Source organism: Telopea speciosissima, chromosome 4 (assembly GCF_018873765.1).
Source record: "Telopea speciosissima isolate NSW1024214 ecotype Mountain lineage chromosome 4, Tspe_v1, whole genome shotgun sequence".
NCBI lineage: Eukaryota > Viridiplantae > Streptophyta > Magnoliopsida > Proteales > Proteaceae > Telopea > Telopea speciosissima.
The window spans coordinates 1,840,093-1,864,307 of record NC_057919.1 but is presented as its reverse complement, the minus strand read 5'-3'; the positions used below and the strand labels follow the sequence as shown (position 1 = coordinate 1,864,307).

At 38.0% G+C, this 24,215-nt stretch overlaps 2 protein-coding genes across 2 annotated transcripts; both read left to right on the top strand.

Annotated features, from left to right (window-relative positions):
- The first annotated feature begins 1,087 nt into the window (after positions 1–1,087).
- On the top strand, positions 1,088–3,711 carry LOC122660095 (dihydroflavonol 4-reductase-like). Its single transcript, XM_043855272.1, has 6 exons — positions 1,088–1,270; positions 1,518–1,687; positions 2,361–2,555; positions 2,807–2,966; positions 3,095–3,287; positions 3,399–3,711. The coding sequence occupies exons 1-6, from the start codon at positions 1,144–1,146 to the stop codon at positions 3,625–3,627; spliced, it is 1,074 nt and encodes a 357-aa protein (XP_043711207.1). The 5' UTR covers positions 1,088–1,143; the 3' UTR covers positions 3,628–3,711.
- A 13,506-nt stretch (positions 3,712–17,217) lies between these two features.
- Positions 17,218–23,815, top strand: LOC122660364 (ornithine transcarbamylase, chloroplastic). The gene is made up of 5 exons (XM_043855639.1): positions 17,218–17,493; positions 19,412–19,746; positions 21,885–22,016; positions 22,174–22,449; positions 23,610–23,815. Exons 1-5 carry the CDS (start codon positions 17,277–17,279, stop codon positions 23,790–23,792), a joined length of 1,143 nt encoding a protein of 380 aa, XP_043711574.1. The 5' UTR covers positions 17,218–17,276; the 3' UTR covers positions 23,793–23,815.
- Positions 23,816–24,215: the final 400 nt, after the last annotated feature.

Below are 24,215 nucleotides of genomic sequence, written 5' to 3'. Positions count from 1 at the left end.
ATCTTATGATATGTGCTACTTATGATTTATTTTTAGAGTGGTTTGGAGGAGATGTGTTATTTTAAACCATCGTTAATAAAAACGAGAACCACAAAAAAACGAAAACAAACGGTATGGATTTTTTTCATGGATTGAGTTTCCTTCCACTCACGGTGAATGAGAATAGGATCTCATTCATCGTGGGGCGGGAGAGGATATTAAGAGGGTATTTTGGAACAAACAAAGACTCTAGGATGGTCGGTGAACCGTCCTCTATGGGTGGAAGGAAACTGAGGTCTTTTTTATTGACACACTTTATTGTGTCATATAATTTGCAATTTTACTTTTTATCTCTATAAAAAAAAAAACAAATTTACTTTGTCTTTTTAACATGATATATATATTTTTTTTCAATGAAGATAAATCTTGTCATTTCACACTTGCATACGAAAACTGAGCACAACAGTGACAACTTCTGATAGTGACATAATGATATGTCACTTTCAACTAAGTTTTGAAAACTCATTTTTATCTTTGAATTTAAAAACTTTTAAGACTAAATTTTGAAAACTCATTTTTAATCCTTGTCATTTCACAATTCATACGTGTTGGTCTATCAAAGAATTCTCAAATGCAAGGACCATCCTATTATAAGACCAACCGTAATTGCAATAACAACGGAATCGGCCATCATGGATTCCAGTTCTAATTTTGATTTAGCTGAAACAAGCCTAAACCCTAGCAATCAAGAACAGATTGGCTAATTCGACTCAACAGGGATTGGAATCAGCCATTTCTATACGATTCGACCGGAATCGACGATGTGATTCTCATTCCTCAATCATGATGGGTATGCAGATGCTCATGAACCAAGATTTTTATTTTATTTTGTGGGACCAAGAACGCATTGTGCTTACGATTAAGAATTACATATAAGTAGGGTATTAGGATTACCGGATTAGTAACCTTTAGACATTGACTGGTTGCTAAACCCCACGTTCTAACAAACCATGTATGAAGGGTTAGATCGATCGGAACCTGAAATATATAAAATGGGGCCGGACTCCGGAGTGAACGACCACAACAACTCCGGAACGAGAAGACTTAGAGTGAGGTGGAAAAGATAGATAGAGAGAAAGAGAGAGAGAGAGAGAGAGAGAGAGAATGGGCAGTGCCGGTGAAATGAAGGGCCCGGTGGCAGTGACTGGAGCTGCTGGTTATGTTGGATCATGGCTCATCATGAGGCTTCTCCAAGAGGGTTACACAGTCCGGGCCACCGTACGGGATCCCAGTTCAGTATCTATCTCCATCTTCAAAGTTTTTTTTTTCCTTTTTTCTTCGCTTTCTCGCAAAGCGACTGTTTGTAGCTTAAGCTCTATTGCAACTCTCTAACTGAAGTGGAAGAATCCTCCTTTACACAACTTTTCAGTTTTTTGCTTCTTTCTTCTTTTTCGGGTGAAGGAGTTGCAGAGAGTAGAGCATCCTAAATTCTTAAATCATTATATTACCTAACTACTTCAAAACTGAACTTTTGACAGCCAATCTGAAGAAGACAAAGCACTTGTTGGACCTACCAGAGGCAAGCGAGCGACTTACACTCTGGAAGGCTGACCTGGATGATGAAGGCAGCTTCGACGAGGCATTCCATGGATGCACCGGAGTTTTCCATGTGGCCACCCCGATGGACTTCGAATCAACAGACCCTGAGGTACCAATACCATACGACTTGCACGAAATCCCCTTTCAATTTTCATCGATCAAAAACACTTTTTCTCATCCCATCCTATTTTAACTTTGCTTTTAAAAGGAAAAATCATTAATCTTTTAGAAGCTTGAAATTAGGCGCAATTCAACTCGATAGTTTCAGATCTTATGCAGAAATCTCAAATGAGTATCATCTCGATTATCGAATCTCCTCCGGACTCCCCGTTTACCTGTTACCAGTTAACTTTCTTTGGAGGTATTGAAAGAAAGAATAACAGGATTAGTGTTACGATCATAGGTAGATGGGTTATTGTGATGGGTTAGTCTATTAGGGGTAGATGGGTAATATTGTGTTGGGTTAGTCTACTAAGGGTAGTTGGGTAATTAGAGGGTAAATGGTTGTTATAAATTGAGGAACGAGGGTTATGTAAAGGTGTCGAAGAATTAATCAAACTCTCTTTCCCTGTTTATCTTCTTCTTCTTTCCCTGTTTCTAGGAGGTTGCCCCCTCGAAGTGGCATTATCCCTTCCATTACAGCCAATTCCATTGCAGGCCGATACGTGTCAATTTGTCAATTAGTCCGTCAACAGATTATAAATACTGGATTTCCCAGATAAGTCCAGAGAAAATGACACTAAACTTTGTCGAGCATTACTTGACTCTGTTCTTCAATGCAGAATGAAGTGATCAAGCCAACAATCAATGGAGTCCTGAATGTAATGAGATCTTGCAAGAAAGCCCCAACGGTGAAGCGTGTCATTTTCACATCTTCCGCCGGAACTGTCGACATCCAAGAGCACCAGCAGCCGCAATATGATGAAACCTGGTGGAGCAATGTCGAATTCTGTAGGCGAACCAAGATGACCGCATGGGTTAGTCTCTTGTCTTATCCTCTGTGCATATGTTCTCAGTTACAGCATCTTTTAAGCATTTGGCATGAACTTGACCAAATGGTAGGGGATTCTCTGTTGTGTAACATTGGCCGCCCTGGGAAACAGTTGTGGTGGTTTCGTTTTGCTTAAGGCTGTGTTTGGTAGAATATGAGTCTTGAATGCATAATGTGCTGGGACTGCATCAGTGACAGACTTCATTTTGGTTTTTTTTTTTTTTTTTTTTTTTTCAGATGTATTTCGTGTCAAAAACATTGGCAGAGCAAGCTGCATGGGACTTTGCAAAGGAGAACAACATAGACTTCATCAGTATCATCCCAACACTCGTTGTTGGTCCTTTTATCATGTCAAGCATGCCTCCAAGCATGCTCACTGCCTTGGCTCTGATTCTGGGTATCCCTTATTTATGAACAGTTAAACACTAGAATTCTGTAATTCCAATTTAGCTTTTACTACAGCTTAGGAATGTGTGTGTCTTCTTAATGGAATTCAATTCATCCCCTTTATTGGATCTGTTACAGGAAACGAACCCCACTATTCAATTTTGAAGCAGCACCAACTAATTCACTTGGATGACTTATGCAATGCTCATATCTTCGTGTTGGAGAACCCCAAAGCTGAGGGAAGATACATCTGCTCTTCCAGAGATACCACCATTTTTGAGCTTGCAAAAATGTTGAAAGAAAGATACCCTGAATACAACATTCCCACCACGTACTGCACTGCTCTGTCTCTCTGATAACGGCTTTCTTCCATGGTTCTTCAATATTATCTTGACTTGGGCTCAGCTAATTTAACTACTGACATGAACCATCTATTTTGCAGTTTTAAGGGTATTGATGAGTCGATCAAGCCTGTACATTTTTCTTCAAAGAAACTCACAGATCTGGGTTTCGAATTCAAGTACACCATGGAGGATATGTTTGATGGAGCTATCCGGTCGTGCAGGGAGAAGAACTTGATTCCACTTAAAACAATAGAGAAAGTAGGTGGAGTTGAAGACAACAATAATATCTCAGCAGTCGGAGGAGAGAACCAACCCATCAAGGCATAGGCTCGTTTCCCTGCTAGAAACGTTGCTTGTGTGCTGCTTTTGCAATCTGTTTTGATGTGATTTCTATTTTGGAAGCTTAAGGAAGTGTTTGGTTCGGTTGTTTTGAAGAATTAGATTCTAATTCTGGATCAGGTTCTCTAAAATCAGATTCTGTGGATTCGTAATTTTGAAATTTAATTATTTGGTTACCCTGATTCTATAACATGATTCTTCACAAATAACTGTTTGGTTACCCTGATTCTTTGTCTTGATTCTTTCTGAAAGACTGTTTAGTTACCCTGAGTCTGTCAGGTGGATTCTTTTGAATCTATATGAATAACCGTTTGATTATCCTGAGTCTATGACTTGGATTTATCCTGAATCTATCTAAATAACTGTTTGGTTACCCTGTGTCTTGTAGTTAGATTCATCCTAAATCTACCATGTGTATAGTTGATAATGTGAAAAGGATATTGGTCACATCATTAATTCTCAAGTAATAAAAAAAATAGACAAATCTCCATCTCCTGGTGGTGTCAGTTACTGATGGCCAGATGTTAAAATTCAAATCTCTCTGTTGCTCACTTTCTAGCTAATAGAGCTTCAAAGTTGAAACATAAAAAAAAATATGATCCTGTAAATCACTACAAACGCCCCAAATACCCTATTTAACTAATTGGTTTCAATGTCTCAGTCAATAGCATTCACATGACAATTAAATTCAATTACATAATAAAATTCATTGCATGAAATTTTGTTTAACAATTCCAAGGCATTCAAGGGTATTGATGCCCTTATCATCTTCTTTTCCCACTTCCCACACTTCTTTGCTTGTTCAGGAAATACAGTAAACCTAGAGATTGTAGAAGCAGGGAAGAACACATATTATGGACTAGTGTTCTATATCGGGGGTGCCGTATGATCTCTTCTATCATTTCTATTTTGCTCTATACATAACTCTAATTAAATTAGAGGTGGAGCATAACAGTACGTTAATAGCCTCTGCTACTACAGTTCTATTTCCGGGATAACTTAATTAGAGTTCTATATCGGGGGTGTCTTATGATCTCTTAATTAGAGAGTCGAGAGTCAAGACTTGTTCCTGGCCGATCCCGTATCAGTGGATCTGAATCTACAGGGAAGAACACATATTCTGGACTGGATAACAGATCATATATTCAGTGCCCTCTCATCCACCACAAACTCCATATTCTACTTCTAAAATATCTATCATGGCATCTGTTACCTGTCACCTATGAATTGTAAGTACTAAATTTCTAAAAGATACAGTTTGAAAATGCTCCTTGGAATTGTTTTTTTGCCTCCCTGTGTTCCTAGTATCAACACTTGCCACTGCTGGAAATGCTTGGAAACGTTCAAAATCCTCCCACAATATTTGCTAACAGATATATGTTATCAAATGAATATACCGTGTGACTCCACTGTTCTTCAATATGGGATTAACAAGAGCAGTCATTGCACACAGTTTAGAGAAGCTAATAACATCATCAAGAGGGTTATGGGCGGAGAGATTTATCTAATAATGTCATGATAAGTTTCAGATGCTTCAGTGTATTATTAGGTACTGAAATATCCTTTGGAGGGGTTACAAAAAAAATCACACAGGTATAAACTGGTAATTGTTGTTGAAAGAAGTCGAAAAAATAGATCCTTCATTTTTAAGGCATGGACGGTTTCACAACACCTATAAACCTCTTGCCTTATTTTCCCTCTGAACTCAGTTTCGATCAAATAGTACAAGAGATTAGTATCCAGTTCTTATATTACACTTTTCAACAATAACCAATCAAATAAACTACAAAGTAATAGGAGATGCATTGCTATCTTCACAATTCAACAAATGTTAGCTATTTGATGTTAGTGCTGTAAAAATTAAAGACTCAGAACAGAGATGTAGGCCATAATTACATGAGATTCTCTAGCAAGGGAGGAATGGAGAATAGTCACTGTTTTGTTCCTCCCAAAGTAACAAAAATAAAACCGGGGTCATCAATTGCATTGCATGACATGGTCGGGACAGTCAACTCTTGGGTCCCATCTCAGAGTGTGGCCACAGAACCCAAGTGTATGTGCATTGAAGACTATCCTGCAGAATACGGATGGAGAACAACCAATTAGGAGATTGTTAGGACATGGATGGACTTCATATTTATGCTTAATACAAAGAAATTAAAAATACAAGGTTCATCATACATCACCTCACACCACCTCTTATGCTGCAATAGTGAACTTCAAATATTGAATAAAGATGGGCAGGGCAAGTGTACTTCAGATATTGAATAAGCTCCTGAAAATGACAAGAAATGCCAGGGGCTCTCTCTTTTCTTTTGGTTTGATTCAATATTTTGAACTCTGAATGGTGCTCAGTGGTCTGGGTGGTTCCACACGAATCTGGGTTTTGGTCCTTTTATTTTCTGATCCTGTGTGTGGGGAATGTTAGGATAGAATTTGCTACTCTTATCCAAATTATTGTATTGACCGATCAGAAAACAATCCCAAGACAGCTTTAATACACAAGAAATCTTCAATAAGAGCGTGACAAAAACAAAAAAAAACGTCTCATCAGCAAAAAGCAAATGGGACCCACACTTCTACAGCGCAGCTGCCCATAGCGGCATGTGCTGCCCATAGCGGCATGTGCTGCGCATGCAAAGATCGCCTTATCCCTGCCCAAACGCCTTGCCCGAGTGGGGGTATGGCAGTCATTGCGCACGCAGCCCAGTCTACGCCACACAGGCTGCTACGGGCAACTGCGCCATAGACGATCTGCATTGGTAGGTGTGTGTGACGAGACACTTTAATACCTCTAATAAATCCTAAATCTCTATAAGTAACCAACAGATGAGAAAGAACCTTCATCGTCGTAATAAAAAGACAAAGGCTAAGAGGACACCTTCGCTGAATACCCCGCAAAGGTACAATATTCTCCAAGGAACTACCGTGCAACATAATAGAATAAGACACAGAGGAACAAATGACTAATAAGATTGCACCAAGAATCACTAGACCCCAAGAACTCAAAAGTCACTCCCCCACTCAAGATAATAAGCTTTGGACATATCCAATTTAATAGCCACATAACTCGTTCTAGAATGGAAGGTCTGACTTATGTGGTCAACAGGGTTGAGAACCGATTATCTGCATAGAAAGCTAATCTTGTCTCTTATGCTAGATGCACGGTTCTCATTCAATTGGTTTTAGTTTCCATTCCGGCTTTATTAATGCAATGTTTTACTTTCCCCAGAAAATTTGTAATACTCTAAATTCTAATGGTTTACGTTTTTGGAATGGTGATCAGGGAGTTAAATCTTATTGCATGTCATAATATCCGCTCTCCTAAAATGCTTGGTGGTTTAGGCTTGAGGGATTCTTATACCCAGAATAAGGTTCTCTTGTTCAAATTAGGAAGGCTTCTTCTTAATGAAGACCATGCTTTGTAGGTCAGAATTTTTTTTTTTGGTAAGGGGGTCAGAATTCTTAAAGTTTTTTTTTTTTTCCTTTATTTTTTTATTATGAAAATGTAATCACACAAACCACACACCAATCTCAAAAGGTTAATCGACTTTTAGGAAGAATTCTTAAAGTTAAATAGTTTTTCAATAAATCTATTTTTGTGGATAAAGCTATGACGAAAAGAGGATCATGGACTTAAAATAGTATTGTTTGTATTCTTCCTCTTTTACGACAAATTGTGTTTCGTAAGATAGGGAATGGTCGAAGTCTAACCCTTGGGTACCAACCCTGCCATCTTCTTCTCTACCTTTGGTTCATAATCAGTGGGATCCTTATGCCAAGCCTTGTGCCAAGGTAAGTGATTTTATTTCTTCTTATGACTAGGCCGGTAAACGGATCGGATTCGGCACGGATACAGATCGGATGTAATCGGATTCGGATATTTCCTGGTCGAATACGGATGGATACCTCTAAACGGATTCGGATGGATTCGAATGCGGATTGAATTCGGATTTTCGACCATCTGTTTACACCTTTGTCTTGTGTAACCCGAACCTTCCTCCCCCTAGTGGATACAATTCACTCTCAATCCATAGTTTTAGATCATGATTCTCTTCTCCTCATATTCTAGAACCTGTTGAATCTTCAAAAACCCTCAAGATCATTATTTATTTACTTTTTTATAATTAAGTATTTGGATTCGGATTTTTATCGAAATATTCGGATTTTTTTCCAGATATCTCTAATCGAATACGGATGCCCCTAAACGGATACAGATGCGGATCGAATTCGGATTTTCGATTATCCATTTACAGCCCTACTTATGAGTGGAATGTTGGATTACTTTCATCTTGTTTGCCTATTAATGTGATTTGTGAGATTCTTAAAATTTCTCCTTCTTCAAAAGCAAGGTTCCTTTTCTACTAAAGTAGTTTCTAAGTTTGTTCACAAGGTTAGCCTTCAAACTCTTGGTGTTTTCTTTTCTAGAAGGGCCTGTCTAATTGGTGTGATTTTCTTTGGAAACTTAAGCTATGTTTGGATGCCACACACCCCCCTCCCTCAAAAAAAAAAAAAAAAAAGAGCAAAAAACATAATGAGACAAAATACTTGATGATGCAATGATTGATTTATGTATGTACCTCTCTCCTCAAATTCAAAATTTTTTGAATTTTTTTTTCTTGGCATCCAAACATAGTCTTAATTAGGGTTCTTTCTAAGTTTAAGATTTTTTTTATGGATGGTCCTACATGATAGGATTCTTGTGTGAGATATTTTAGGTAAATGGATTTCTTTAGAACTTACTTGTGTTTTTTGAAATTCCCATATAGTGAATCTATTTGGCATTTATTTATCTCTTATGAGTTTTTTAAAAGAATATGGATTGTAGGTCCATTGGGCTTGGGGACTGAATTCCTTTCTGATTCTTCCTTATTGTCCCCTTGTGTTTTCTTGTTAGGGTCCTGAGATTTGTCACTTGTGAACCGTTCTTGGTTGTTTTTTTTTTTGTCCCATGACTATCACTATTTATTGTCTTTGGTACCATAGAAATGAAGTAGTTGCTTGCACTGTTCAGCCTAACCCTTTGTTAGTCTTAAAAAATTGTTCGTCGAATCAGCGACAATCGATACCACTGATACCATGATAAAATCCATTATAGTAGGTCTGATCAGACCGGACTAACCGATTAGTAAACGGCCTGGTGTCGAGCCTAGCCCAATTATGAAAAGGGACGAAGGGTAGATAATAGTGTTTGGTTGTACCCCCAATGGGCACCCAACCGAGACTGATCGACCCGACCCAGTTAATTGACCATTTATAGTCTAATTAGCTTGTTTAAGCCCATTTAGTCCGATTATTACCCAATTAACTCATTTAAAGCCCGATTATAGTTGGATTAGTCTGATTATTATGAACAATTTAGCTTTTGTTTTGTTGGGCTGGACCCTCCAGCTCCTGCCACGGTTGGAGGAGAGAGCCAGATCCTACTATGAATCAGATTAACTGAATAGAAGAAGTCTGTCTATGCCCCAGCAGGACTGTTCCTGCAACCCGGGTAGCAGTAAAAAAATTTTCTAACCTACGAGGCTCATTTACTAAAGAGACGATAACGATGTGAGAACTTAAATTGGTGGTAACCGATTAAATCCTACGGAAACCAACTGAGCCTGACCGGTTGACACCCGTACCTGTAACATTCGTCGTAGAAAAATTTACGGTTGTTTCATTTTGCTTAAATTTTCTCAGACTGTATTAGGGACGACTTCATTTGGTTTCTTCAGATATATTTCGTGTCAAAAACATTGGCAGAGCAAGCTTCATGGGACTTTGCAAAGGAGAACGACATAGACTTCATCAGTATCATCCCAACACTCGTTGTTGGTCCCTTTATCATGTCAAACTTGCCTCCAAGCATGCTTACTGCATGCCTTAGCTCTGATTCTGGGTCAATTTTGTAATTCCAATTTAGCTTTTCTACAGCAGCTTTAGGAAACGAAACGTACTATTCAATTCTGAAGCAACACTAACTGCTAGTTCACCTGGATACATGACTTGTGCAATGCTCTCATATCTTACGGTTGGAGAATCTCGAAGCTGAGGGAAGATACATCTGCTCTTCCAGGGACACCACCATTTTTGAGCTTACAAAAATGTTGAAGGAGAGACCATCATAAAGGGTATTGATGAATCACTGAATCACTGACCAAAGTTTCGAATTCAAAAATAATTTAGAAGTGATTTACCATTGTGTCATTATTAAAGTTGTCTTTAATTTGCATATTTTTTTCAAGAACACATATGAAATGACAGGATTTACCCTCATCAAAGAAAAAAATTGTATACTCAAAAAGAAAAAAAAGTAAAATTATAAATTATTTGACACGTTGAGAGGTGTCAATAAGAAAAATCCAAAAATTAAAATTACTATTTATTTGATACCTAAAAGCTATGTTTTAAACGTAAAAAAATAATAATAATAAAAACATAATAAAATAAAAGTAATGATTAAAATATCAATGAAATAACTTCTCTCTTTTCAATTTGTTTATTTCTTGCTTTCCAAATTCCAAACACAGCCTATGTGGTGGAAATTATGATATTATTGGTAGATAAAGAAAATCCTATTTTAAATGAACTTTATTTGTGAACAAATATTACTTTCTCACCTTTGATCACACATATTCTTGGTATATTTGAATCAGAATTGATAGTTCTGATTATCTCATACCACCACTCCTAAGATTTTAACCTTGAAGGGCAAAATACATCATTGTCATGTGTACTCAAATAATATTGTGTAAGACAATGACAACTCTTTAAAATGACATAATGGTAAATTAAATAACTCTTTTTACCCATGAGTTAAAGAATTTGTGGGAATAAGACAATGGACAATTAAAAAAATGTTACATGCTATATAGATATCGTTTAAGCGATTCCTTTAAAATAAACCCAATTTCTCTCCACCCATTAAGGGTGTTAATCGGTCATTTGATCTAGTTTGCAACTATTTAGCCAAATCAAAGCCAAATTGTTAAGGTGATGTAGAACGTTGTTTGGTGGCACACCCGTACGCATAGGGAAAAAAAACATTGTTTGATAGTGTGCCCCTATGCCCAAACATCGAGGTGGCGAAATGACCACCCTCCATGTTGGATGCCTGGCAAGTGCTCCCATTGTCCCCTCCTACTAGTGCAGGGGCCATGCGACCAACCAACGCTCTCTCCTTGTCTTGTTGTACATTAATCTTTTTTAACACTTTACAGATTTTGATTAGACTTAAATTGACATATGAACAGAGGTTCTTAGTGGGGGAAGCACAAAAACATTCACCCTATTTTTTATATGGGAGAAAGAATGCCACCCAGTCGTGCCAGACACGCCGCTGTCCCAATACCCGGTCACAAGGGTGTATGAAATGACCACCACACCCCTAGTTACTTTTGGAATTTAAGGGGTGCACTGATCATTTTGCGCACCTCTATATCAAGGCATCGCGGCGGCATGTGCTGCGGCTTTTGAGACCTTTACACAATGGTGGGAAGGAGTAATTATGAAATCCCAATACAACTTCTCCTTGATCTTATGTAAAAAAAATTTATCCAAGTCTTCCTTCATTCGTGATTTCGTGGTGGAGAGACATTTTCTTTACTTGTGGGTTCCATGCTAATGCTTTAATAAAACTCAGAAAGATGTGTCAAGAGGACATTCATCGTATATGGAGAGAGACAGAGCAAGTGAATAGTTGTGTAGGAAGTCTTTGGATGGGAGTCATGGGATACTGGTCCCCTTGAAATATCCGGACTGCCTCCCCCTATTGGCCTAATCACTACATTACGAATTTTTCTCCATGAGGGTATTCGCAATCATGCATGAACTTTTTACCCTTCTTTTTTTTGATTAAGATTTTCTTCACCCAATCAATATAAATTTCTTAATTTCACAGATGATTTGTTATGTAATTGGACTTGGGCTGTCAAAATCAAACTGAAATTGCTTACCGATTGGCTTCATCGAAATTGAATCGAAATGTTTAAACTGAAATTGTGAAACCGTTTAATAAATGGTTAGATTTTGATTTCCAATCTGAGATTGTTTAAATTTTTTTTTTAACTTAAATATTACTTGGGACCCAGAATGAGCCGTAGATTTTATTGATAAAAAATGCTAAAGAATAAAAGAAGGGGGGGACATAACCCGCCTTACTCCAACCCAAAAACTCGCTCCAGAAAACACGCTCAAGCTCAAACAAATTTACAATCTAAACACTGAAAGACAGCTTTGTCTTCATGCAAAATAGTCGTAAGAGTAAAAGGAAGATTTTCCCTTGCGGCTCCGTTTGTTTCGATGTAAAATTTTACCTGAAAATTTTTTCTTGGTAAATTTTACTTCGTATGTGTAAAATTTTATATATTGCAAAATTTTTCAATGTTTTTTCCCATAAAAAAACAAATATTGGAACACTTATCAACATGTAAAATTTTACATGTCAATTTTTTTGAAGTGAAAATTTTCAAATAAAGAATTTCAAGTAAAATTTTAAGTTGAAACAATCAGATAGAATTTTAGTCAAGATAGAACAACGGTGATAAACCAGAAAGTCAGTTATTCTAAGACCATTTAGTTAAATGATTTAAATCGAATCAAATCGAACAGTAAGAAAAAACAAATCCCACTAGGAAATTATGAGACATTCAAACTTTTTAAATACAACATTAACACATATAAACAATGACAAAGTTTTCCTCCACTCATGTAGGACGGTTCACCCACCATCCTAGGATTCACAAGCCCCTCCTAGGGTTTTTGTATGTTTCAAAATAACCCCCATACCTATTCCCACCTTCTTCAGCGGCTTAGTGAATGGGATCCCATCCATCATGGGTGGAGGGAAACTCGGTCCCATAAACAAGGGTAAAGTACACGTACCCCCCTAAGGTTTTGAACAGTCCACGTACCACCTCTACTTTACCCCCCTAATTTTAGATAAGTCCAAACCGTTAAGTTTAGCCGTTAAGTGCTAAAAACATGACCATTCTACCCTTTCTTCTATGTTTATAAATTTGAAAAGACCTAATTGCCCTGACCTATTTGTTCATAATATGAAAATACCTTTTTGCCCTAACCTAATTTGATAATACTCTTTTACCCCCACTATTTGTGCTTAAGAACCTAACCCCACCTAATTACTAAAATGGCCTTGCTAAGATATAATTACCAAAATACCCTCATCTTCCCCAAAATCCATCTCTTCCATTTCTAAAACTTCTCTCAAAATCCATCTATCTATGACTTTGGAATCCCAAAAAGGAATCCAAAAGAAGTGAAAGAAACAATTTGAAAATGCAAGTAGTGGAATCATCTGAATCGCCATCTGGTTGTTCAAAGTTCCTGTACAGGTACCAGATTTTTTGTTTGATTAGAAAAAATTTCTCCAAAACTTCCAGTCCTCCATTGAAAGGCGAAAACTATCACTCATAGAAGGACAAACAAAAGGTAAAAAGAAGCAATAATTGGTCACAGCCACGGATTCTAACATATCCAACTCGTAAATACATCAATCTATATACAGCGGCATAGTATAATAATCGCCAAATCATCGAGATTTCAAAGTGAGATAGAGAAAACCCACAAAAAAAAAAAAAAGAGATTAATTGGGGGCCCAACAACTCAAGTACATAACCGTCCGAAGGGGATTTTACTGAGGGAGAGTCATTTCAAAGTAATCTAAACCTTCTGCATCCCAACATGGGGTTATTGTAATATATATATATATTTTTTGTCTCAGGCTTCCTTATGCTGGTTTCCTCTGGTTGTTATGGCATTTCGTGTTGGAGCTTCTGCATCTGGGTTTCTCAGAATTTGATAAAAGAATCACTATATAGGTGGAGAAAGGATTAAAATAAGTGTTTATAGTTTTTATCTTTCTTCGTTTCAAAACCATGGGTGAAGCAATGAGAGGTAAACCCTGTGAAATCGAGCATCACTCTTTGCCAATGGTTGGGTACCCGATAGATCTATTGAAGAGATTCACGTCTGTGAGTAATCGGGCGACCGAAATTGAGGCTGAAACGGGAGATATTGAAGGAATCGAACTGAATCTTGGGCTTTCTTTAGGTGGTTGCTTTGAAGTAGACCCCAAGGAAAAGAGACAACTCATACGTTCATCTTCGGTCGCTGGGTTAACGACTTTTTTGCGGGAAGATGATGCTGTTACTCCACCACCTGTTGCGCCTTTGCCCAGAACCTGTTCATTGCCTACTGAGATAGAAGAAGAACAAAGGAAACAGAAGGAGTTACAGTGTTTGAGGAGGATGGAGGCGAAGAGGAAGAGCAGAGATGTGGATTCAGTGTCATAGCAGGGATTTCAAATAATGACCTGTTGTTAGGATGACAGTCGGTCGGTTCAACTGAGGAAACACGTTCAATGACTCAAATTGTGCTTGGTGAAATCAATGGTCACCAGGAAAGTACGTCCTGCAAACCTGTTTCACACGTACGTAACGCGATCACTCACCCTTTATTTCAATTAAAAAAAACTAAAAAGTTTACCCCAAAAAAAAAACTAAAAAGATGAAAACCGTTTGAATTAAGAATTAAAAAAAATAATTTAAACCATAAACCATTTAAAATGGAAACCGAAAACGTTTGAAGCAGTTTACACCAAAACTGAACCATTTGACACGTCTACACTCCACGTCCATACCCTAATTGTAAAGTTGGAAATTATCTCTTACCCAAAAAAATTTATTGAAAATTACCCATCTGGCCTCCTTGATGTTCTTTTTGGGGAGAATTGCCTAGATCTACTTAGATAAAAAAAAGATTTACAAAATTGATAGATACAATGTATATTTTACTATGACACGTTATGACGTTGAAAAGATTTACCAAATCCCCATCCCAGTAAAAAAGGTTACATGAACAACCTAAAATACCCCTGACAACCTCCCCTTTCTTCATCTTCCTCCCTCCCTCCACTGGAAACCTGCCCATTCTTTGTAACTTTCATCCCTGAGTGGGTATACGGTAGATTGGCAACACGTTTAAATCTAATTAGGACTTGGTTCAGAGGCAGCTACAGTTACGAATTGAAGTTCAAGGTAACTACCTAAAAAAGATAATGGAAGAACAACAATGGCTCGGTGGTTTCTTGGGGAATGCCTGGTTCTGTGCTTCCTGCGCTACCCTTTGTGTGGAAAACCAGTTAATCAAATCCAAAGAAACTGCTCACAGAATTCAGTGGAATTATCCCAAAATAAGAAGTTTGAAAGAGAAAATTTTGCAATATTGAAAAAAGAAAACAAAGGAGAAACTTTCTTTGATTGCTCTTCAACTCCAACTCCCTCACATCCAACAAATTCCCTTTTGGAGAAAACCAAAGCTAAACCCTATTAAACAAATTGAAGACTAAAACTATTCCATAAACGTAACGTGAACCCTAAACCTAACATTGGAAGGAAGCAGAAGAAGAAAATGGATTTCTTAAAACCAAATCAGTCTTATGTCTGGCGTCATAGATTTCCTGACCTGAGCAAGCAAATGAATTTCTCAAAACAAGATACTGATTTATTCAATACAGAAGAGTCCGAGCAGGAAGAAGCAGAGTAAGAGTGTGTGAGGCATGAAGAGGATAGTCATGGCGACTATTCTTCCTCTACTTCTTCCTCCAACGGTAGCGGTGGAGAGACTAATAGTTGCGGAAACGGAACCAAAGCGCAAACATATATTTCTTAAGAGAGAGAGAGAGAGAGAAGAGAGAGAGATTGTTTGGGATTTCTTATTTATTCTATTCCTAGCTGCTTGGATTGTTTTTCCTTTTATTGAATGATTCATTAAGGAAGGAGACCATGGTAGTGGGTTTGCAGGGGAGGGGTGGGAGGGTGGTGGGGGCGGGTTAGTAGAGGGGGGAAGAGGGGGATGGAGGAGAGAGAAAGATGGGGGGTATTTTTGGTTGTTCATGTAGCTTTTTTTACTTGGATGGGGATTTGAAAAATCTTTTTAATATGGTAGTTTGCTATTGTAAAATATAAATTATACCTACCAATCCTGTAAATCTTTTTGTTATCAAGTAGATCTAGGCAATCTTCCTTTTTTTTTTTTTTTGGGTAAATGGCCTCCTTCATGTTATGGTATCATTTTTACCCGAAAAAAAAAAAAAATGTTATGGTATCGTCCCAAAAAGAAATGTTACGGTACAAACGGGAATGTAAATTGAGATTCCCACTACAGAGAAACTTTTGTTTTCTTTTGATGAGAAAAGTAATTTATTTGAATTATAGCGAGCAAAACACATTTACATTATAGAGAAAAGGGGAGATAATAGTTCTATTAGTGATAGAGAAAGTAGCTAGAGAGCGTAATATACTGATCCACATATTGTTTTTATATTTAAACTGTACAGTTGAAAAGTTTGAGGTTAGTTCAGCTAGTTCAAAAAAAGTAGAGATGATGTGCCAAGGGATACTAATATTCTGATTGGCAACCAAAAGGTTTTGTAGGTTCTTGTCAGTGATCCATATTTCTTTTAGTTGGATTCTATCCGTCACAGCGTGTTTCCACCCTTGCAAGATTCCAAGCAGTTCAGCCTTCAGATCATCAATTGAAGTAGCAAATCCTGCAGATGTTAAAACACTCTGACCGTCAAGCAAAAAGTAGTAAACCCATCCTATTAGGCCTACAGATGGTTCAGAAAGACCTGCGCAACATAAAACAGATAAGTTTATTTCATGGTTAGTGTTTAAGGAGGCATCCAAGTTAATGTGTGCACTAACAAAATGATCACTCATTTGGTTGTCCTTTCTTTTACTCAAAACAAAAATAAACATGTGTAGCTCAGGAAGCGAGGTCTTGTGATTAAACCTTCGTCACTGTATAATTTATTGAGACCATCCGTCCGAGGCTCACTAGGACTCAGAAACTCCCGATTCATGCGTGGTGTGGGGTCATGTATGACAATTAGGATCCTCTACTTCTGAGCTGTCCGGTGGGATCGTGCTGCCCAGACACAGTGTTGTGCACAATGTCTGTCTTACCCCTACCCAAATGTCTTGCTCGAGTGAGGGTAAGATGATCATTGCATCCAGCACCGTGTCTGGGCAGTACGGTCCTGCCGAACAGCTTGATAGTAGAGGATCTGGATCCCATGTATGAACCCAAAAAAGGATTTAATCGGCCTAAAGTCGGATACCCCTCCTGTCTCCAAAATATAAAAAATTGGCATGTGCAGGACCACCATACTGATAGTCTGACTCTGATCTGATCATCTGATGTTATAATAAGATGAAGACGTGACAAGACTCAACGAGCTCATCGACTCAAGCGAGTGCGAGTGCGAGTGCGAGTGCGAGTGCGAGTGCGACTGTGACTGTGCGAGTCTGCGAGAGAGTAATAAGAGGATAATATTACGTGTGAAATGGCGCAACTGACTTTTACACAGACCACTGATCCACCGTCCGATTACAACGGGAAACGGATCAACATTGAGATCGAAGAAGAGTTGGGAAGATTCGGTGCATTTCTGTAAATTCGTTCTACAAAGGAGAAGGGAGATAGGTGAAAACCCAAAAAACCCGAAAAATAAAACAAACAAACAAACAAAACAGAGGGGTCATGTACACAGACGTTAAGTTATAAGTTATAACTAATAATCCATGACTAAAACCAGAATTTGAGTAGATCTGGCGACCACAACAGCGATGGCGGCGATCTCTTGCAGCTCCTCAATGGCACAACTGGACACCTCGTATTTCACTTCCTCCGCTCAGATTTCGCGGCGTCTTCGATATTCACCGGCAAGACTTCCCGGCGTATCTGTGTCATCTCCAGCGAGATTTCCTCTTCTCCGCCGCCTCCGGACTTCCTGCCAGAGCTCCGCCTCTGTATCTACTATCTCAACCTCCGTTGATGGAAAAGGTCTGCTGCTTCCATTCTCCTTGTTTTTATGCTCTCTCTTCTATTTAGAGCTATATGGTTGGACATGCACTTACGTAGTTGTCATTTGTTGAAATCCCCTGGTACACTCGAAGAGATAAAATGTAGGGTTGTTCATAATTATTATTTGCAAGTATCTGATTTTTAATTTGAATTGAGTTTTAATTTGTATAGAAGAAGACCGATTAGTTTTATCTAATTGTTAAGCTGTCTGCATTTCGTGCTTGTATGCTTCCCAGTCTGATGTCTGACATGCAAGTGTAGAATCTGGTGAAAACTAGGATCCATTTAGTGGATCGACCATGTCTGAACGAACTGTAAGTTTGACGTTACGTTAAAAAGTTTTAAAGATCAGGATTCAATTTTATCTTTTGCTAAAATCCCTCTGCGAATATAGTAAATTTAATAATGTTGCGTACTTACTTTTCACCAAGTTGAAGCACCTTTTTTAGCATTATACTTGAGAGACTGTGAATGACCTACTTTGTTTGGAAGAATTCCTGCAGAAATCTAACAGAGGCGATTTTATGAATTTTAATTTAATCTCAGTGCATCTTACCGTGACGTGGGATAATCTCACGAGAGAATAATTTCTATTTGGGGAGGCTGTCTTCATGCTCTCAAACTACTGTGTTCTGTGTTCTTTAATCCTTTTTCTCTTCTTCTTTGTATTTCCTCTGATATCCACGAGGAACCTGTCTTATGCCTCCTCTTTTTGATGATAAAGCTTTGATTTGAGAGGGGGGAAATGGAACTGTAAATCACTTCTTATCAGAATTGTCTGAGCAATTCAATTCTTAATAGGTTGTCATTTCACTCATTTGGTTTCAATTGTTGGAAACTTCTTTTTATCCGAAATGTAATTGTAACACCAATTTTCATTGCATTCCTTACCTTTTATTCAAGTATTCGGAACTTCCTTCTGTGAATATGTTCCATGGATTTTACGTGTCAAGTTTATCCACTTCCTGTTCTTTCTTACAGTAAAAGTTTTCTCGAATTCCAAACAGAATGAGAGTAGATGGAAAGTAACTAACTTAAATGTGCATGTAGGAATAGTAACTAACAGGATGGTCATTGTGATAGATAGTGAGGACAATCTGTTGATTTCAGTTGAATATTTGTTGATTGAAACCCCAAACCCAACCCCCCCACCCCCCAAAAAATTAATAAATAAATAAAAGGGACAATGTACAATGCACAATAGGAATATTAATTAACAGGATGGTTTCTTTCTGATAACTGTTAGTATATTTAACTATGTTGGTTTCATACGAGTAAATTTGGTGATTGATCCCCACCCCCTCCAAAAAAAAAAAACACAAAAGAAGCAGGAAGGGATGATGTAGAAAGCACACTTGTTTGAGGTAGAAAACAATCTAACAATCATCCTGATCAAATGAGCAAAGACATGTAGTCTACTTTTTTTCCTTTTCTCATCAGATACATATGGTTGGCAGTTAAGAGAAAAGGCATATCCTATGTATCAGATAATGAAGATGTCCAATTGACTACATGGCCTGTAGCATCTCCTTGCTCAGATCAGTTTAATGGTTTTGCCCAAACACCATGCATAGAGTCCACATTTGTTGCTATTCCAGTGGAGGAGAGAAGAGTTCGTATCTATACTCAAGGTGTAAGTGGAATGTGAAGGTCCTTAATGGTTGGTCTAAATACTGTGCATGCACTACAGGTTTTCTTTTGTTTTAGGTGGGGTTCAGCTGTGTTGGAAGTGTATCACAGCACTTATATTGTTGAAACTGTACCTAAATGCAGCCAGCTCCAGTTGAATATCCTGTCCACGTCTTCAGTTTCCTGCAAACCAAGGAATGCACTGGCAGAAAATTAGGTCTGTCTTTACCTTTGTTCCCTGACGTTCTCTTTCTTTTCCTTTCCCCAGCAAAAGCAGAGCTGAAGGATTTTCTGCACATTAGTGATTTTGACAAAGACACTATTATGAACATCCTTGGTCGTGCCGCTGAGGTCAAGGCACTGCTAAAGTCAGGGGAGCGGACGTATCTTCCATTTAAAGGGAAAACAATGGCAATGATCTTCGCAAAGCCATCCATGAGAACTCGGGTTTCATTTGAGACAGGGTTCTTTCTACTAGGTGGCCATGCCATATACTTGGGACCAGATGATATACAAATGGGGAAGCGAGAGGAAACCCGTGATGTTGCACGTGTGCTCTCTGGCTATAATGATATCATTATGGCTCGTGTGTTTGCTCATCAGGTAATATGGTGAGTCTCTTTTGTTATTATTACTACTGTCTCCATCATCATTTTTCTGCCCTATTATAAATTATTTATAATAGGTGGATTTGAATTTCTTCTGTTAAAAACCTTTACGCCAATATGGCAATATCCTTTCTTCAAGTCTGGTCGTACTCTTCACTAAGTTTAACAACTTTAAGAAAGTTGATCTTTTAGTCAGTTCTGCAATTAAATTTGGAATTTATTCAATTCATTCTAAAACAAAATCAGCACTTCATTGCTGTTCTATTTGACAAAGAATCTTGTATGGCTCATTTCTGCCTTTAAAAACCTAGAAACATCATTTTTGCATTGTTGTATAGTTTGTATGAAGTGTGCGTAGAGTTCTCTTTTAGTTGGTGTTTCCTCCCCCCACATCTCCAATCAAATTTATTTCGTATTGAAGAAGAAAAAATTTGATACAAATCCCATGATTTTATTCAATACATATGGAAAACAAACCAATAGTTGACCATGATTTTGTATGATAATAATCATTTGCTCATTTTTTAGTTAGGACACAATTTCATGTTTCTCAATATGTAGTAACTGATACTTTTCCTTGTTGATTCAAGGGAACCGAAGTGTAATTGGTTCACAAAGCCATTAGATATCTCTCCTAAGGTTCGAGGAGTAGATTCGCGAAACCACCGAAATCTTGTCAAAACTTTGCATATTATGGTGGTTGGTTTTGTTTGACCATTTTAGTGGTCAACGACCAGAAATTTTAGGGAGACCCTTATTAACATCCCCTAAACACAATGGAACCTTTAGATTGTTAAAAAAACACACTCAAAATATTAGTTTGGTTTCGTACCCTAGGTTGACAATATATGGCATACCTTGGCTGTATATTTCTCAAATATAGTGTATGCTACACATAAATAAATGAAAACAGCTAAAATATATAAAGAAAAATCATTTAATAATATTAAATGTCAAAAATGTTATAAGTACGTCGTACACTCGTACCATGCTGTACATTTTCTCAAATGTAGCCTATTCTACACATAATTTAGTATTAAAGCACACAAAATTCAATGAAAAATTGAAAACAAATAAAAATGTGCATTTGGAATTAAGAAAAACCATTTAATATTATACAATCTCAAGTACAAGTGTACAAGTGTTATAAGTAGTCAAGTACAAGTGTACAATCAAGGTTAAAACACCCCTATGAAACTGATCTTTTAACTCATGTCAGAACCACATAGAGTTTCCGGAAAGCTCGAAATCTTTGGGGAAATGGGTATACCTCTAAGTTTGAATCTTACACAAATCTTGCTCAATGCAGCAAATCGTCACTGTAAATGCTTTGTAATAGTCCCCAACACTTTGTTCCACAAAGAAATGTAGGTGATTTGGCAAAAAATATCAAATCTGGGATTTTTTTTATTCCCCTCTAGCAGGTGAACCCACTTGAAACCGAAATTTCAAATGAAACAATGCTTTTTATATGTATTGTTTTGTACCAAAACCAAGTCAAAACCAAAGTTTCATTTGAAACCCTGCATTCCTACTGAGTCGGATCCGGTTTCATTTGACCTCGTTGAAACCAAAATATTTCGCAAATTATCAGTGGTTTCAACCAAGATTTCGAACTATGATCTCTCTTGTGTTTAAGTTGTATCGGGTTCCCCTTATTGATCAAATTCAAGGTTAGAATATATCTTTATTTATTTAATGAAAGCATCTCATAAGATATGAATTTTTGGTCGACTTAATGCAACCCTATTATCAATTCTTTTTTTTCTTTTTTTTTTTTTGGGGGGGGGGGGGCGGTTTTGTGTTGGCCTCAACAGTTTTGATGATGATATTAATGATTGTTTGATCTAATAAATCCTGTACATGCATCTAAAATAAACTGCTTGATCGCTGGATGAAGACCATTAATTTGACCAGCATCACAAAATTCACATGCAAAGTAGTGCTTGATTTGGTAGAACGTATTTAGAACCTGAATTGACCAGTTAATTACCAGTATTACTGAAATCGACATACCAGACATCGTGCCAAGTCTTTAACCTTTGGTGCTTCTGCTTTTGCATGTATCTTCTGTTATGATATCTACATTTTTTTGTCTGGTTCTATTTTACCTAGTGGCGATCAGTGTTGCAGGATATCCTTGGTCTGGCTAAATATGCTACTGTCCCTGTGATCAATGGCCTAACAGACTACAATCATCCTTGCCAAATTATGGCCGATGCACTCACCATAATTGAACATATTGGACACTTGGAAGGGACCAAGGTTAGCTAATTACATTTCTGTCTTTTAGTGTTAGTGTCCATGTCACATACCGAAACACATTCTCCATGTCCATATGTTTTTTTAATCTCGTGTTTGATGAAATATACAATTGTCACAAATCTAGTTGAACCTGTATTTGTCATTTTGCGAGTTCCAGGTTGTCTATGTTGGAGATGGAAACAACATTGTGCATTCCTGGCTCCTGTTGGCATCTGTAATTCCTTTCCATTTTATCTGTGCCTGCCCCAAAGGCTTTGAACCTGACAAGAAGACAGTTGAGAAGGCCCGAAGCACTGGTATTAGCAAGATTGAGATAACCAATGATGCAAAGGAAGCTGTTAGGGGAGCAGATGTTGTATACTCAGATGTGTGGGCCAGCATGGGACAAAAGGAGGAGGCTGCATATCGCCGACATGTCTTCCAGGGATTTCAGGTACTTTTTTTAACCTCTTTTTTTTTTTTGGGGGGGGGGGGTGTAGGGGGAAGGGGGATGGGGATCTGTTTTATTATCTTCTTCGTTTAAGGAGGGAGTAGGCATAGTTGTCAAAGCATCACCTAGGTGACAAGGAATGCCTTGATGACCAACTTGACCAATTGCCTTGTGTTTTGAGGTGCCCAGAGTCCCAGACCCAAAGGATGAAGGGAACCTACCTGTAACATGGAAAAATATGCCTGGGATATGGCGCTTGCCTTCGTGCATGTGAACTATGGTATTGGCTTTAATGTGTTCTTTTGCTAGGGCTGGCCACAACAGGTTGCCTGAAAATGCCATGTGGCAGCTTGGTTTGGAACTCGAATTTTCTGTACATTTAAGCTCTTCCGTTCACTATTCACCTGTTAATGTGAGTTTTTAACCATATTGGAGTCTTCCATATGGCAAAATGGCAGAAACGGCATAAAAAAAACAGTTGGACCACAAAATTTGACCTGTAGCCAATCCAAGGGATTACAAATCGGAGGTTCAGATGGGCCATGAGGCTCAAAAATAGAAGCATGTTGCTTTGCCGGGCACAATGCCTATTATGTTATACTTGTTTTCATTTTATTTTCATTCCTAGTTTTAAAGGATCATGTTTTGAAAAGAACACAGGCACTGTGATATTAAGTTGCCAACTATGAGATTGGGATCTCAAAGACACCCATCACCCAGTTATTGACATAATTGCTACCGATTGATCAGCATTATGTCTCTTGCCAGTCACTAACCTTTTGAAGTTTTAATTAGTTGGTTGAGTGCTGTTTTGATGTTAATATCCCACACCCAAAACTGCTCGAGAAAAGGGCCTCTTGCGTGTATGGCTTCAATTTAGTGACCAGAAACTCTTCTGCAAGCACATGGAAGAAAAAAGAAACAAGCTGCTGTTTTCTTATAGGATAGTATGGGACTGGATTATTCTCACCTAGTGGCCCATGGTGTGGGTGGTCCGACAAAAAATCCATTGACCATTAACAAGGCCGATTGTAAACAGTTAGTGCCTTTTCCATTTTTAAAGACAACTCCGAGAAGCATGATTGTCCACATAAATGCCGTTACTTAAAAAACGTTTTCCCTGATGTGCTGCTTTGTTTGCTCACTGTGGAAATCATCTACAGGTGGATGAAGCCCTTATGAAACTGGCAGGGGACAAGGCTTATTTCATGCATTGCCTACCGGCAGAAAGAGGGGTGGAGGTAACTGATGGAGTGATTGAAGGTCCCAAGTCTATTGTGTTTCCACAGGCCGAGAACCGTATGCATGCTCAGAATGCCATAATGCTTCATTCGCTCGGTTTTTGATAAATGAGGCCAAGCTATAGGATTTAAGTAATGGTATTTCTGAGACCAGGCCAATTTGCAGGGTTTAAGTTTCAGTTTTACTGACACTAAGTTGTTTTTTGTTTGAACTAGTCATGTTTTGGAGGATTTTTTTCTTTTCTTTTCCGGTGGTCATCTTGTAGGCTTTATGTTTTGGAGGATTTTTATTTTTGTGGTAATCATGTAGGTGCTCCATTAGATGTCTCGACGCATGTGTTGGGGAAAGGAAGGAAAGGGTCTATGAGAATTACTGTTAGGGTGTCAATCAGTGGGTTCGGTCCAGTTTTGGTCTGGCTGAATCAGTTAGTCTGTTATGGGCCAACCCAAAACCGAACCACTAAGTTAGTTTCGATTTCAATCCTATTTGATCCGATTTCTAATCTCTTTTTTGTCTTTCCTTTTAAC

Coding starts and splice junctions, on each gene's coding strand:
- LOC122660095 (XM_043855272.1), top strand. CDS start 1,144: ATGGGCAGTGCCGGTGAAATGAAGGGCCCGGTGGCAGTGACTGGAGCT. Junction 1,688..2,360: donor TCGAATCAACAGACCCTGAG/GTACCAATACCA, acceptor TCTTCAATGCAG/AATGAAGTGATCAAGCCAAC. Junction 2,556..2,806: donor GAACCAAGATGACCGCATGG/GTTAGTCTCTTG, acceptor TTTTTTTTTCAG/ATGTATTTCGTGTCAAAAAC.
- LOC122660364 (XM_043855639.1), top strand. CDS start 17,277: ATGGCGGCGATCTCTTGCAGCTCCTCAATGGCACAACTGGACACCTCG. Junction 19,747..21,884: donor CTCGTGTGTTTGCTCATCAG/GTAATATGGTGA, acceptor TCAGTGTTGCAG/GATATCCTTGGTCTGGCTAA. Junction 22,017..22,173: donor GACACTTGGAAGGGACCAAG/GTTAGCTAATTA, acceptor TGCGAGTTCCAG/GTTGTCTATGTTGGAGATGG.